This window comes from Tachypleus tridentatus, chromosome 13 (genome assembly GCF_004210375.1).
Source record: "Tachypleus tridentatus isolate NWPU-2018 chromosome 13, ASM421037v1, whole genome shotgun sequence".
In the NCBI taxonomy this organism is placed as follows: Eukaryota; Metazoa; Arthropoda; class Merostomata; order Xiphosura; family Limulidae; genus Tachypleus; species Tachypleus tridentatus.
Window position 1 is genome coordinate 97,545,666 of NC_134837.1, and position 15,943 is coordinate 97,561,608.

A 15,943-nucleotide genomic window follows, 5' to 3' on the forward strand; every position below is an offset into this window, starting at 1 on the left:
CCATAGATCGAAGTTTCAAAGGATAAAAAAATTACCTTTCTCTTGCATGTTCTTAGCATAATCAAAACGTAAAATTAGCATATGTAACTAATTTTAAAAATCATTACCATAAGCAGAACTTACTAATGTGGTGTGTAGGTGTCACTCTTCTGTCGTAAACTCGTAGAAGCTCATCAAGAACCATCAGATCCCTGTCTTCATACATCAGATAGGAAGACCTGAGTAAGAGATATAATTTCTTTACTGCAGATAAACATTGAAGAAAACACTCCTCTCTTGTTCACCGATCAGCCTGTCTTCTAAATAACGCACTAACCTAATTTTACATAGTCGAGCAATTGTGTTTTGTTACTAGCCACTGATGTAATATCACAAACGTCACTTTTTAAAACAGATGAAACAGATGTACATCCCGGTGTTGATGGATAAGTACAAATAGTTCTTATAGTAAGAAACGGTTATATCAAGGCTTACTTGTTCCTCAAAAATGTTTTAAAATAAGCTTGCAGTCGAGAACTGGACTTTGTTGGTTTATACTATCGGCTTTTAAAGCTGTTGTTTTATCTGTGAATTAAGTAAAACTAAAATAAATGTAGCTTTTATATTATCACAAATGAGTATTAGAAACTAAATTTATATCATTACAAATGAAACTGTTAGAAACTAACTTTACATTATTACACATGGAAGTTTTAGAAACGGTATTTTTCAACTTATGATGTACAAAAAGATATAAAAGTAGTTTATGAAAAACTGCACAAAGACGAAGAACAAATAATACCAAGTGAAAAGTACAAAGTGGGACATTATAAAATGTACCTTGTTTTAAGAGGTATTCTCTGAAGTCAATCCCATGCGGCAGTAGGTATACACCATTTATTACAACCAACCTATATTCTCTATCCACACGATTCAATAAAGAAGGCAAGAAGATATTGACCTGAAACCCATCACATGTCACGTCTTTACCAGTTGTGTAAAAGTGGTTTTACAAATGATACAGTACACAGAAGCTTAAAAGTAACAGACTATGGTTTAATAGGAAAACTTTATATTCTAACTTTGTCATTCCAATCCTGTGATAGCCAATGTAACAGTTAGTTAAACAGTGAGTAATTAATAAACTAGAAGTGAAAAGGCCTACCAAATAATACTACAAGACTTAGAATATTTCCAATAAAAAGTTTAAGAACCTTTTAATATTATATCCATCATCCACCCTTAATGGCCTAGTGATAACAGGTCTCAAATAAACCTGTGTAAGAAAAAAAATATATGTAATAAAGCCTGATAGATTCACCACCAACAAAAAACTGTACAGGTATCTAGATACGTCGAGGGAGAATCTTTCTCTTAAAACAACACTTACAATTACTGAAGAAGGTAGGAAACTTTTAAAAAATATAAAACAGAATTAGTAACACTAGGTAAAATAGGAAGAAGCAGTTGAGTATTGACGCATAAAATTAAAATATGAAAAATAAGTTAAATTTGAAGAAAGAAATTGTGCATAAACATAGCTAAAAGAAGTAATAAATATTTTTGTTTGAGCAATATCTAACAAAGAGATGAATAGAGAGAGTGAACTTGTCGAGTTTATGATGAAGTATAATTTATATGGCATGTCTCAAGATATAAATAAGGTATGATAAAAATATGTTGTTGATGTTTTCAAAAAAGTTAAAACTATCCACTTAAGAGATTGTCTAAAGCTCTGTCTAAAAAGAATTTAGAATTCTACTCAATAGACTAAAAGAGAGATTAAAGGTTAAGAAGTCGTTTTAAAACTCCTTCTATCAAACAGTTTACTTTCAAAAGACGCAGAAATCTAAATACCAATGTTAACTGGATTATCACAGACAATAATTGAAAGGAAGTAAATAACAATCCAACAGTAAAGCTCTATGTGTCTTAACTATTAGAGCTGAAAACAACCACTGAGTAAAGAGAACCAAAAACAGCGATCCAGAAAAAGATCATTCTCCTTGTGTGAGAACAGGAAGGTTAAAATAGAGTGCTGACAAACTTTACTACAAAGTTATCAAAATAATCAAAGAAGAATATAAGTTTTAAATAAATTTATATCCATAAGCAGAACATGAAAAGCACAATACGTATAAATATATAAAACTTGCAGGAACACCAGGATTACGGTCATGTCATCAACTAGAAACATCATCAGCAAGGATATCATGAGATCATTCAGAATCGTGTTTAAAATGTAAAAAAAAAAGAGAAAGCCTAAGATTAGATCCCAGACATTCGCCGTTACCTCGAGACATTTTGAAAGAGCACATGCTTTATATCGGACCTTAGGAAACATGTTTATGTTTCTGATTATAAATTGAGCACAGTAACATACGCAGTAAAAAAGAATATATTTCACAGAATTCTATTGTTAAAGTGTTTGAGTGTGTTTTTCTTATAGCAAAGCCACATGGGGCTATCTGCTCAGCCCACCGAGGGGACTATTGTTAAAGACAGTTTCTGAATTAAAACGACAGATACAACATAACCAATTACATTTGCTTCTGAAAACAGGTCCACATGTCAAAGTGTCTGTGTTTTACCAGTTTTCTTTTTTACATGAACAACATAACCGCAGCCAAGTAAGATTAAACTTGCAGATTTCTTAAGGTAAATTAGATAATTAATTGTACATCTAGCCTAATAAGTTTAATTTGATTAGAAAATAATTAGTCATAATTTCAAGTAACCAAGGTAGGTAAGAGTTAATTATGAATTTCACAACTTCAAAAACACAAGAAGATAAGATTTAAAAAAAGGGAATCATGTCAACATGTTTTTTTTTCTTAGGAAAATAAACACCAAGTACTCATATATCTTTGTATAACTAAAAGAAAAAGACTGTCAGAGCACTAAACTTTATTAACATGGAATAAATAACTCATTATGTCTCGAAGAAGCTTCTAGTGAGTAAAGAACATAACATAATTGTTGAGTAGGTGCAGTAAATAGCATAGTTAAAGCCTAGTTTTGACCAACCTTATTAGGAAAAGGAAGATTTTTCTGCTTTCATCTGACGCTAGAAATTATAGGGTAAATATTGTAAAAGTCCTTAAACTTATTTTTAAAGAAATCAAGAAAGATGAATGTTTGGTTGATGAAGAACAAAACTGTCTCAAACAGTTTTCAAGGTCCAGGTGCATCTTATGACCTGCGTCTTGATAGTCCCATATAGCTTCAAAGCAACCCCAGAAAAATATCTAAACAGAGTCTTATAATCCTTATGGTTTAGGTTTACAAGATACTGATATTTTCCATTACAGTAAACAACATGTTTCACGTAACCTATATCATTAAGGAGCTGAGGAAACAGGCAAGGTGAACAGTTTCAGCAAGTATATAACCAATATATCCACCATTAGAAAACATAGGAATAAAGTAAGGTATGTGTGACAAAATGCCCTGAGAAAAACGTTCCATTTAATGTGATAACTTTTTGGAAGGTCGTTAGAGAAGAGATATGGAGACACATAAACGAGAAACGTGACCAACATAGAGTGGCAATACGAACATAACAGATATATTTTTCATAGAGAGACAAACAGAGACACAAAATTCCATTAGGCTGAACTTTCCTATTGCCAACTCTGGTCAAGCCAGTGATATCTTCATTTAGTAGAATAAGATCAATTTAACCTTAAACCACCAAGTATTTAAGCCATTTTGATCCAGATGAGCAGTTCCCACAGGAAATGGTATGTTTTAAAATATCCACACTCGTGCCATCTCCAACATCTGTTCATGAAACAAAAGTTGAATAAGGGGCATTTCACTAAAAACGAACGGTTAAACATAACTGTTAACATTATTAATATGAACAGGATGTCTAATAAAAATATCATGTCTAGCATAAGTACAATAAAAAGAATGAACATCTACCAAGAAGTTTTGTTTCTGAGGCTTTACCTAAGTTTCTCAAATATAGCTTATACAAGGAATCTCAGTGTTTATAAAAGCATTGCTTCCTATATTTTGTAATCTCAAATCCTGAGCATTGCAGTGTGAAACGTTAAAGGTTATTATTTGAAGTAATAAATACGTCTACAGCAGCAAACATCCACACTTTTTGTCAACAGCCTTTAAATGAACAGGACACTAACAACAAGTAGCAGAATGACCTCTTTTATAGTTGATAACCCTGAAAATTTCAGTAGTACATCCCTCATGTTTATAAGAATTTTAATACATGAAACAACAAAGTAACACCGCTATGAAAGCATGCTAAAATATAAACACAATAATGTTGTTCATAGAACTGAACAGTATTAACTAAGTAAGGCTTAACAAGAGGGTATTCAATATGATAACAGTGTGGTTGTATAAAATCATCCCAACAGATCGTAATCCTACACTCTAAAAATGTAATGATTCTTTTTTCATAACATTAGTCAACAGTATTTATACTGAAGCATTGAGTTACTATATTTCTGCCTAAGTCCACCATATCAATATCTACGATGTTAGAAAAACACGTAAGTTTAAGAAGTCTTGATAGAAATTAATAATAAACCTATAACCAAAGTGCTTTCGAAAGCGCTCAGAATATAGTTTTTATTCATTTATATTAATATCTAGTAACATTTGCAACTTTCTCCATACTTTTCTTGTAGATCTCATATATTGTTCAGATACAGTCTATTCACCAAACCTAGCCAGTTATACTAATAACTAGACATTATTTAAGGAGCTAACCTGTACTATAAAACATCTATTGCCAAGTTTTAGAAGTAGGAAATACCTGTTTTCAAATATGAACTCACAGTAACTGATGTGAGTACACCAAAACAGCCAGTCAGAAACAGGATGTCACTTTCCTCAAGTGCAAAGGACAGGAACATAAAATCCTCTCGTGTGAAATTCAGTAATTTTACCACTTTTAAGGTCAAGACCCAACTAAAATCAAGACATTTCCTGGTAATTAGCATATAAGAAAGTACAATCGCTAAATTTCATTCCATTCGCAGAACGTATGTTAAGCATAACTAGGCCAAAAGCCAAATCTCTTAGCTGATAAAGCCTAGGGCTACTCAGGGCAGAGGATGCTATGTCCAGTCATGATTAGCTGAAAAAGTTAAAATAAACCTGCTGTTAACATAGTTAGAATGAACGTAAATAAAACAACCTAAACTTAAGCACTGAAAGATAAAATGTAGAAGAAAAAGGAAATAAATGCATTCTTACATTGACTAACTTCTCTTTAAGCTGAAATTTTCTAATAAATATATTGATGAATATTTACAATATCCTCTATCATTATCCAGACTTTCTGGAACACATTCTTATCCAAGATAGGTAAATGACTTATTTATACAAGTATCGGAGATGTTTTCACGCATGATCGCACATGTAAAGATCAAAATATTCATTTTTTTAAAATACGCATTGGTTAACTGAAAATAATCCCTGTTACTGATCTCACTTATAGTGCCTTATCATTTGTTATCGAAATATTCACGTATGTTATCGCAAAATAATATATAAGCCAGAATAATTATGTTATAAAATATTATTTAATTTATTACAATGATAGGCTTATTTAAACTTGAAAAACCATTTATTTTGAATACATAAGATTGATAAAAGAATTCAGTTCTTTCATTAAATATAACCACAAAGTAGAACAATTTCAAGAGCAGCACACTATTTACTGGTTAGCTCTAATTGGTCTGTCAGTTCAATAATAAGGATCCTCTATACTTAAATTACCGTTTATATTGTCTTAAGCAAAATCTCTGAAACAAACTTAGACGGTACAAAACAACAAATTCGTTTACAATTCGAAATTAATTAAAACAAATAAAACCCAGGTTCCATTGTTCCTATACAGGAAGGAAATGATGCAATGATCAGACGACTTGGTATGAAACATGCCGAAGAAGATAAAATATTAGATTCATTTTTGCAATTAAATGTTTTCAGGCGAATAAAAATTCTCTGTAGGTAAATTTACATCAAATGCTTATCTACTCATCTCTTCAGGAAATACATATTAACAATCGGAATCAATTGTTACGATATCCATCAGATTTAATTCCATCATTGCATATTAGCTATAAAATAAAAACACCCTACAAAGATGTCATGATTCAATAACAGAAGCAAAACAAACAACGAAACTATGTTATATTTTATGGATAAGTATATATATATTAATCTCAACACTACTACTATCAATTACAATTGCTTCTACTTTTATTATTTTATTTTATTTTTGCGTTATCTTAAAAGCATTTACAGCCTCCTCAAAAATTGTGTAGTTTGGTGTTTGCTGTAATTAATCAAGCTTCTAGTTTAAAAAATAACTGTGTTCTTTTGTACAATAAATTTAGTAACTTACTTTAATATGTATAAAACTGGGTAATGATGACTAGCTGCCTTCCCTCCAGTCTTACACTGCTGAATAGGAACGGCTAGCGCAGATAACCCTCGTGTGACTTGATAACAGGATATCGAAATTCAAATATTTTATGATATACAAATATGAAGCAATGGATATGAAAAAGGTAAATAATGCTTGAACGTATATATCTCATTTTACTTTTATCAAGTGCCAAACAATATAAAAAATCTAATTTTGATATATGCTATTCCATCGCTGTGGTTGTCACGTAACTTGCTGATAGGCAACTTCAAAATCATTTTAATATCAGGTACTTAACCCTACATAACGCATTAAAACTAAATTACTTATATCCTGACTTATCCTTTGCTGCTATTATGCATAAAAGTGTGACCTAGACTTATTTCTAAGATACAAATAGCAGTAGTGAAAAACATATTTTCAACTTGCATAATAAGATAGAAACTACCACATATGTCAAAAATAAATATCTACTGAGAATGTGCGTTACCTCAAACTGACACAGTTTAAATCGATACATAACCTGGAAATACATTTGTTATTTCACCTAATATTTGTAAAGGTGAAAAACCTTCATGCAAATACTACACTTAAAGTTTAATATTAGACACATTTTGTTCTGTTTTGTCTAATAAGAAAGTGTTTTGTTGTTGTTTTTTGTAAATATGCTAATAATCTTTCAGAATAATTTTACTTTCTTCTTCAAATATGGTCGGTGTTTTACTAATACCAGCACTTGAAAGGATATGCTTTCTCCCAGCTTTCTCAATATTTTTATCAGTATATGAATGTATATTTTAAAGAAGTGAAAGATTTTTTTTGCTTGTTTGAATTGTGAAAATATAGAGATACTCAGTAATATAACTTTCCCTCTACAGATCTTATTTTTCCTCACAGTCAACCGTTTCAGTCTACTGCAAATTGTGGAATGTGATTACTGGAAAGGAAATACCACCTTTCTGTCACAATTACTTAAATAAAAGTTCGAGAATCGCTCTGCATGTCACGACTGTTCACAAGGCGTGAATGTTCTGTAATAAAAGAGGAAAGGTTTAATTTTTGAAATTGTTTGTAGTTTTTATGTCAGTGGTTGGAAGGTAAAAGAAATACCATGCCTGTAGTTATCTCAATTTGAAGGCAGAAATGCATGGCTTCCAAGTAATAGATTTATACATACACACACATATGTATCATCAGAAGAGCACCGCGTTGAGTTTAATCAGGTGGCAACAAGAACAGTTTGTTTCTTTTAATTTTGCGCAAACCTATACGAAGGCTATGTTCACTAACAGTCCCTAATTTAGTAATGTAAGACCAGAGGGAAGGTAGCTAGTCATCACCACCCTTAACCAACTCTTGGGCTATTCTTTTACCAACGAATAGTAGGATTGACCATCACATTATAACGCCCCCACCGCTGAAAGAGAGAGGATGTTTGGTGTGACGAGATTTCGAACCTGCGACCCTTGGATTACAAATCGAGTGCCTTAACCACCTGGCGATGTCGGGCCATCAAAAGCAGTGTAATGTATATTATTTTATATAAACTTACATGATATATAATCGTTACTATTCTCTGAGGCTACAAGTAATCATAAACAAAACCTATTCTGATAACAATTATTGCCACAGACAAAATAAATCAAGCCGCTGTTGCTAAACGTAGAAATTATTAAAATTCACATTTTCTTGAAATAAATAAACTCTTAGAAAGCTCAACCATCACACCAGTTGAATTTCAAGGTCTCGACAGTAAATCTTAAATAGCCGTTCTTAGTGTAATCAATTATTTGTTAATTTTTATTACTATTTAAATCTCTCATTCACATTTTGAAATTTTCTGCTTATTTCTCTGACATCCGAGGTTTTCTTTCATTTACTGCGTACTTCGCAAAAAACAACAACATAAAAACACGAAAACTATGTGCTTCTAAAGTTTAAATTTCTTACTAATAAGGGGCGTCAAACAGTAGGTACTTCCTAAAGAATTTCTCATACAGATAATCCTGATGGATGTAATTATTTCGTAGAAGTATGTCGTATGATATCTGTCCAAGTAGAACTTTAACTGAATTGTTAATACAGTTACAAATATTATTTTAAATCGTATATCGCCAAACATGGTAATTTATTAGATTGATACGTTTTATTTACTCTTAAATTAAAGTTTCAGATATATTTCTGTATCTTTTTTCTCTTCAAAAAACTTTAACTGCCATCTTCAGATTATACTGCATATAGCAATTTTAATATTTCATTTAAATGTATTTAACGTAATTATGGGTCAGATGTTTCTACTTCTCGACAACAATGTAGAAATATAGAACCAGCTTTACTTGTTGTCTATCTACAAATATGACAAAATACTAATTAACTAGTTAACTGGCGTAATTACAAATTGTACTAAATTATCACATATTATATGGACTGTAAAAGTCAAGATTAGAGGATTATATTATACTTATACTAAACATATCAGTTATTTGTATACAGTAGGTGATAATTATTTATGTGATGTCCTAAAAATTTTGTATGAAATTAAGTCGAAATACGTTCAAATAACAAACCGAATTTATTATGTCTAATGATGGTTCATAGGCCCGGGATGGCCAAGCGTGTTAAGGCGTGCGACTCGTAATCTGAGGGTCGCGGGTTCGCATCCCGGTCGCGCCAAACATGCTCGCCCTTTCAGCAGTGGGGGCGTTATAATGTGACGGTCAATCCCACTATTCGTTGGTAAAAGAATAGCCCAAGAGTTGGTTAAGGGTGGTGATGATTAGCTACCTTCCCTCTAGTCTTACACTGCTAAATTAGGGACGGCTAGCGCAGATAGCCCTCGAGTAGCTTTGTGCGAAATTCCAAAACAAACAAACAAAAGATGGTTCATAATTTTAATATTATTAATAGCATTCTTTTAAAAATTTCAACGAAATATACTTTTGTTTACACATTATTTAAACTAAAATCCATTCTGGCTTTATTTTTCCGACAAGTTTCCACATGACCAGAATAAAAATGATTGGAAAAATTGATATAGATGTAGAACAATATTTAAGAAATAGAATAAAGTAAATTATCTGGCTTAAGATATACAACTGAAAATTTCTCGGATTTTATTTGTTTCTTGTCAAGTAGAAAGCTACATAATGTGGTTTCGGACTTTCCATTGAGCCATTGAAGGGGGTAGGTCTCGAACTTCAAAACTGTAATAAATTCATACATTAATTTTGCGATAATACAAATATACAACGAAATTATTAAAAACACCCTACTTATGAGATCCTACATACCACGCTATTCTATGAACAGAGTTTATTTATATTAATAAACGAGTAGACATTTCTATATAATTCAGCAAACTAACGCGGTAAGATGACGTGTTCTCTTGATTATGAAAAAGATCGTTCCTTCCCCCTCAGATTAGATGATACAAATATGCTCGAACATTAAATATCTAGAACAGATATTTCTACTCTAAGGGTATTTGAAGCTTGTTGAAAACAAGGATCTTTGAGTAGTTGTGTAACATATCCGAATTTTGTTTTGGAGTTTTACAAATATTTTTATTTTCATTAATTTGTATTCTATTTTTATATGATCATATATTTCTATTTTCTTTTGGTATATCTTACAGCCTGTTTACTCAAAACATTCTATATTTAGTTTTCTTTTGAACAGCTTTCTCTGTTCATAACTTAATTCGATCTTGAAGTGAGTTGTTTGTGTATGATGAGGGATGTATTGACGAAAATATTCCATTAAAACTCCAGCAATGTAGTGAATTGCGGAATGTACAAACATACACTAATGTTACAGCTATGTAAAAGGAAATTGTGGTTAGTTGTATTACGCACGTGCATTTCTATATATGGTATTTGTTACAAAAACACTTTTCAGTCGATATATAAAATCGTTTCGACTATCGTTGAGATCTTTATTAGAAAAATAATAAAATATTTTAACATCACTGTTGATACAGCTGTTATTCTTACGTTTCTTAGGATACTTCCCTAGAAAATTAATACTAATATATATTGTTTACTGGAAGGAGCTGGGAAATTCCATGCTAAGATTTTCTATTACAACCCTTTCAAAAAAGTAATATAATGAATGAATTACAAAGTCATATCAATATTCTTCTCTGGATCTCATATTATAGTTTACATTAATAGCTTTTATGTTCTTTCCACACCCAGCTATTCATATTGTACTAAAGTTTATAAAACATAAATGCAGCTTTAACGCCTTAGCTTGAAAGTTACCATTGATTTCCCGTCCAGTTATATATATTGTTTTCTTGTATTACATTAAACAAATGTTGTATTGTACTATACTTTGAAGGAACTTTAGAATTTAATAAAAATAAGCGTGTTGTAGAATTTTTGTATCTTTAATAACAATATGTGGTATCAAATTGAACAAAATGAAAATATTTATTCAAAACGTATATACACACTGAGAAAAATAAATCTTTCCTAATTTATATTTTAAAGCGTCTCAGAATATCAGGCACAAAATACAAACTTTAATTCTAATATAACATGCACTATCATGTATGAAATACGAACTTTATATCTAACATAACATGGACTATCATGTATAAAATACAAGCTTTATATCTAATATAACATGGACTATATCCTTTCCCTGCTATTTAAATAAAACACTGAGAAATGCCCAGTATTAAACATTTAGACCACAAACTAAATATGTTTTTTGTATTGTGTCTTATGATATATTCTCTTCTAAGTATTTGGACAAAATGTTGAGAAATAAAGAATAATCTCTTCCAAACATAAGACAAGCATTAGATATTATTTTTAATCGAACATTTACATTTTCTTTAAGCCTAATTCCAATTTCAAACATATATTCACTTATATTGCACAAGTCAGATATTCCTTGAATTAGATAATGATTGCTAAATCTAAACTCTCGTATATATAAGTAATTGTACAATGAAAAAAACACAGATTCTTATACGAGGACCACTTGCAAAATATGACCAATAAAAATCATATTATTTTATCATACTTATACATATCGACCCAACTAGTCCTCAGACAAGATATGGCCCGGCATGGCCTAGCGCGTAAGGCGTGCGACTCGTAATCCGAGGGTCGCGGGTTCGCGCCCGCGTCGCGCTAAACATGATCGCCCTCCCAGCCGTGGGGGGTGTATAATGTGACGGTCAATCCCACTATTCGTTGGTAAAGAGTAGCCCAAGAGTTGGCGGTGGGTGGTGATGACTAGCTGCCTTCCCTCTAGTCTTACACTGCTAAATTAGGGACGGCTAGCACAGATAGCCCTCGAGTAGCTTTGTGCGAAATTTCCAAACAAACACACAGACAAGACAGATTTCCACGGTTAAGATATTAAAATAAGCAAAGAAGCTGTTCGCATTCAAGTAATGAAATCCCTTTCAGTAGCACAGAGGTATGTTTACGGATTCACTACGTCAGAAACCGAGCTTCGATACCTGTGGTTGACGGAATACAGATGGTCCATGCTATAGGGGTATGCTTAACAACAAAAAACACATATAATAAAGAAAACAGAGAAAATAGAAATTATGGCACTAAAATCAGTAGATTATGCAAACAAATAACACTTAATTACTTCATTTTGTTATTGAAAACAGTTTTGTTAAATCTTAATTATTCCTGATTCTGTTAGTATTTCAAATATCTTGGAGCTCAACAAGTCCAGACATTCAGAATTTTTGAACTATCATCATAGCCATACAAATAACATTTCACTTGCATTAACCATGTAAAAATCTGAAATATAAGTTTAAAAAGAAATATCCAATCACAATGTTGTGCACGTTATATTAAAACATTTTTGTATGTAAGTTAACAAGTCAAATGAGAATCAGAATTGATACAAAGTTGCAATGGAATGGAATATAAGGAATTTTATTTGGATATTGTTCGACGTTTCTTTATGTTCTTTGGAAAACGTATAGCTTTTGTAAAGCATATATAACAATCCTTTTAGACGAAACGTTTTCATACACTAAGAACATAAAAATATTTTAGGCAGGAGGTTTAATATTTCCAAAACAGGAATAACCTCCTGTAATGGGATTGGAAAACACAGGAATATGGTTTAATATGTGACACCAAACCCACCCAGAAAAAGGCTGAAACAAGTTGTACCCCAACTGTGGCAACCATAGTGCAGTGTTTTATAAAAGAGGAAACCCAAGGACACAAAGGTTAGTGGTGAACGCCGTTCACGTGCTCTAGGAAACTATGCAAAATAATTAACAAAGATCTTCGTGTGGAAATCAGTTTCAACAGAGTGTCAGTTCATTAAAACAAGACCCCAGTCAGTGTTTCGATTCAATCGTTGCATACCTTAAACAGCTAAAGAAAGAAACAGGTTTCTATGCATATACCTTGAAATAAGCTCAATAAGACTTAAACTTCCATTCACACTGATACCTCCTAAAACCAAAACCAAATCGTCACTGAAAGAATGTATTCGTTAATGTTGTATTTAACATATTTGTTTATGAGAAATGAGACCTTGGTTTATATGTTAAAATAGGAACAGTTAGTGTTTGTGCCGAATTTGATAATTTTGACAAAATTTCAAAAGAAACTGTACATTGTAGTGAGATCCGTGATTGGTCTGAATCAGATCTCATTTAAACTTAAGCCGAACTCGTAAAGGCTATTCCTTACCGTTTGATAACACATATACACTCCAGTTTCTGAAACTAATTTTCAAAGGGTATTTATACAGATAATGGTAATTTTGTGGTGTAATTGACCATCTACGATTTGCATAGTTGTCTGACAGCATCACCATAAAAATCCCACTACTTTCCTACGTACTAAATGGGCTGCCTTGTATCACTGTCTTTGTCTTGATTTCAGCATTTAAACAATTGCAATAATCCAAAGATAAAAAATCACGAATTATTAAATGTCAAGTTTAAAATGAACTTTTGAGTTTCCAGTGAAAGTTCAAAAATGGACAAGAAATTTTTGTAATTGTTATTTTCTGAGATTATTAATATTTTACTTTTTTCCGTTTTTGGTGTAGTATATTTTATCAGTAATTTTAAATGCTAATGATTACATTCACTTTATCTATTAGTCAGTTGTACTCAAAACAAAAACTGTTTTGCATCTGTAAATCCGGTTGTTGTTTTCGAGAATCTGTGCTGACACTATCAAATGATAAAAGCCAGTAATTTATTGTGAAACAAAACTTAATGCAACAACATATCTTAGTGATAGCAACATGGTATCCACTTATTTTCTGCAGAATTCTAATAAATTTCTAGACTGAAAATGTTTCGTTCTTAAATTACATCTGTTCACTTTTATAGCACTATACGTTTGTGACCTTCAAAAAATGACGAGTGGTAAACGAAAATGAGACGATCTTTAAGGCTTATTTATTATAAATAGATATAATTTGGATGCGTGATTTATTTCTCTTGCCAAGAATGAAAACTCATTTTAAACTCGGTTGGTTACTCATACAGATGACAAGTGAAGCCAAAAAGAAATGAAATGCAACTTACATACTTGTGAAACAGCTTTTATGACAATAAATGTTTTTTTGTTTAGATCATGTAGGCCTCAGTTATATGTATTCGATATTATTGATTATCACATCTCCAAAAAAATTGTTAAATCCTGCTGTGCTCTAAAAGACATTTCGCTATTAGCGTTTCATCAGAACGTTAAAAAACAACGCAAATACTCTGAATAATCTACTACAAAGCACTTGTATAGTGTTCTTATATTCTGACGAAGCTGTGCTAGTGAAACGATTGTAAACAGATGTTTGCTGCCATAATTTGGTCGTTTCTTGACACGCGTTTCGTTGAAATAAATTATTCACTCTATTTTTGTTTGTTTGTTTTCAGAAGCTACACAAAGGTTTTGAACATGATCATTCATAATTTTAAGCTTTCATACTAGAAAGAAGACAGCTCGTCAACAGCAGCCGTCCACGGTTCCAGGACTATTTTTGTATGAACAAGTAATAAGACTTCAACTTCCAAGTTACATTAAACTGAGAACCCCAAAATAAGATGCGAACCATGAATCCACTCACTAGCAGTTCGACTATACCAGTTACTAGACCACCGATGATTATTATTATATTATATTTACAATACTTAACCCATCAAGCATTTATGTTGATATATTTAGCAGAAAAAATACCTCCCTATTCCAATAAAATGAGTAAATCATACACATAATAAATGTTTTTAATGAATGCATGCATCAGAAATTTTCGAGGTTGAAACCGCATGAGCTATAATTACTTTATTAAACAAAGATCTCTTAGTTTATTATTTATAAATATTTTGGTAAAACTTTAACATTTTTATAAGTAAAATTTAAAAAAATGTTTAATACGCCTATAGTTTATTTTGTCAGTTAATTGCGGTATTAAAACGTTAAATATTTATAAAATAACTGAAAATTTTCTTCAGTTGTCGTTTTAAATTAAGCACAAGGCTATACAATGGGCTACCTCTGCTCTGCCCACCACGGGTACCGAAACCCGGTTTTCAGCGTTGGAAGTCCGCAGACATACCGCTGAGCCACTTGGGGGCTTTTCTTCACAGCTACCTATTTTTTATTGAGGCGTCTTGGGCCTCTATAACGTTTCTTTCAGAACATCATCTTATGTATAAATATTAGTTTACTGTTAACTTCCACTCATACCGTACAACAAATAGATATTCAGTCTTTATTCTAAAGAAGCTGAAACTATTTGCTCGAGCGCAAATTGAATCACCTTTGGAACCGTCAATTAGGAGAAAAACGACAGGTTCAAGAGATTTATAATATAAACCACAGGAAAATGTTTGTTGGAAATGTATCAAATATCCATATTTTATGAAAAAAAAAACTTAGTGATTTCAACCTTGTTGAAACTGTTGATCACAATCGCTTGTTGGGTTTTTTTCCGTACACGTAAATATATCAGTATATGAAAATACAAACAAAATGTACGTAAAGGATACCATTAAAACCAGAGCCAAAAGCTGGAATTATTAGTATTGTTATTTGTTTGTTTGTTATCACAAATCAACATATATGCTACCTGCGCTCTATCCACCAGAGGGAATCAAACTCTAAAATTTAGAACTCCGGATACTTACCAGTGACCAACTGGGACACACGAGCGAATAAACAATAGATTAAGTGAACCTGACACAAACGTTATTTATGATATTCAAAGTATAAACAGAAAAACAATTAGTTTGAGACAAACGTTCATGTTATTGAATTTCGTTTCCTCATTTTTCAGTTGCAAACGTTTACAGTGTAAACGGTTTTCCTACATATGTTTTCCAGTGAGTAACAAAACAACAATAGGAGGGTAAAATAACCACCCACTAAAGCTGTTCAGCGCTCCCAATTAAATGGGAAATCCGAAACGTCTGCTCTAACATGCGCATATAAACCAATAGACTAGATTTAGGCTAGAATTATGTTGTACAAAGCTAAGTATTCACAATAATAATAACAAATCAGACTAACGTGGGCCAAATTCTCCTCACATGCAGAGCGC

General features: G+C 31.8%; 1 protein-coding gene across 1 annotated transcript in view; it reads right to left on the reverse strand.

Moving 5' to 3' along the window:
• LOC143238341 (glycine receptor subunit alphaZ1-like) overlaps positions 1-15,943 on the reverse strand; it is a 52,748-nt gene that overhangs the window by 15,926 nt on the left and 20,879 nt on the right. The window contains exon 2 of the mRNA XM_076478488.1: positions 124-218. Within this exon, the coding sequence (XP_076334603.1) occupies positions 124-218 (95 nt within the window). The remainder of the gene's footprint in view (positions 1-123; positions 219-15,943) is intronic.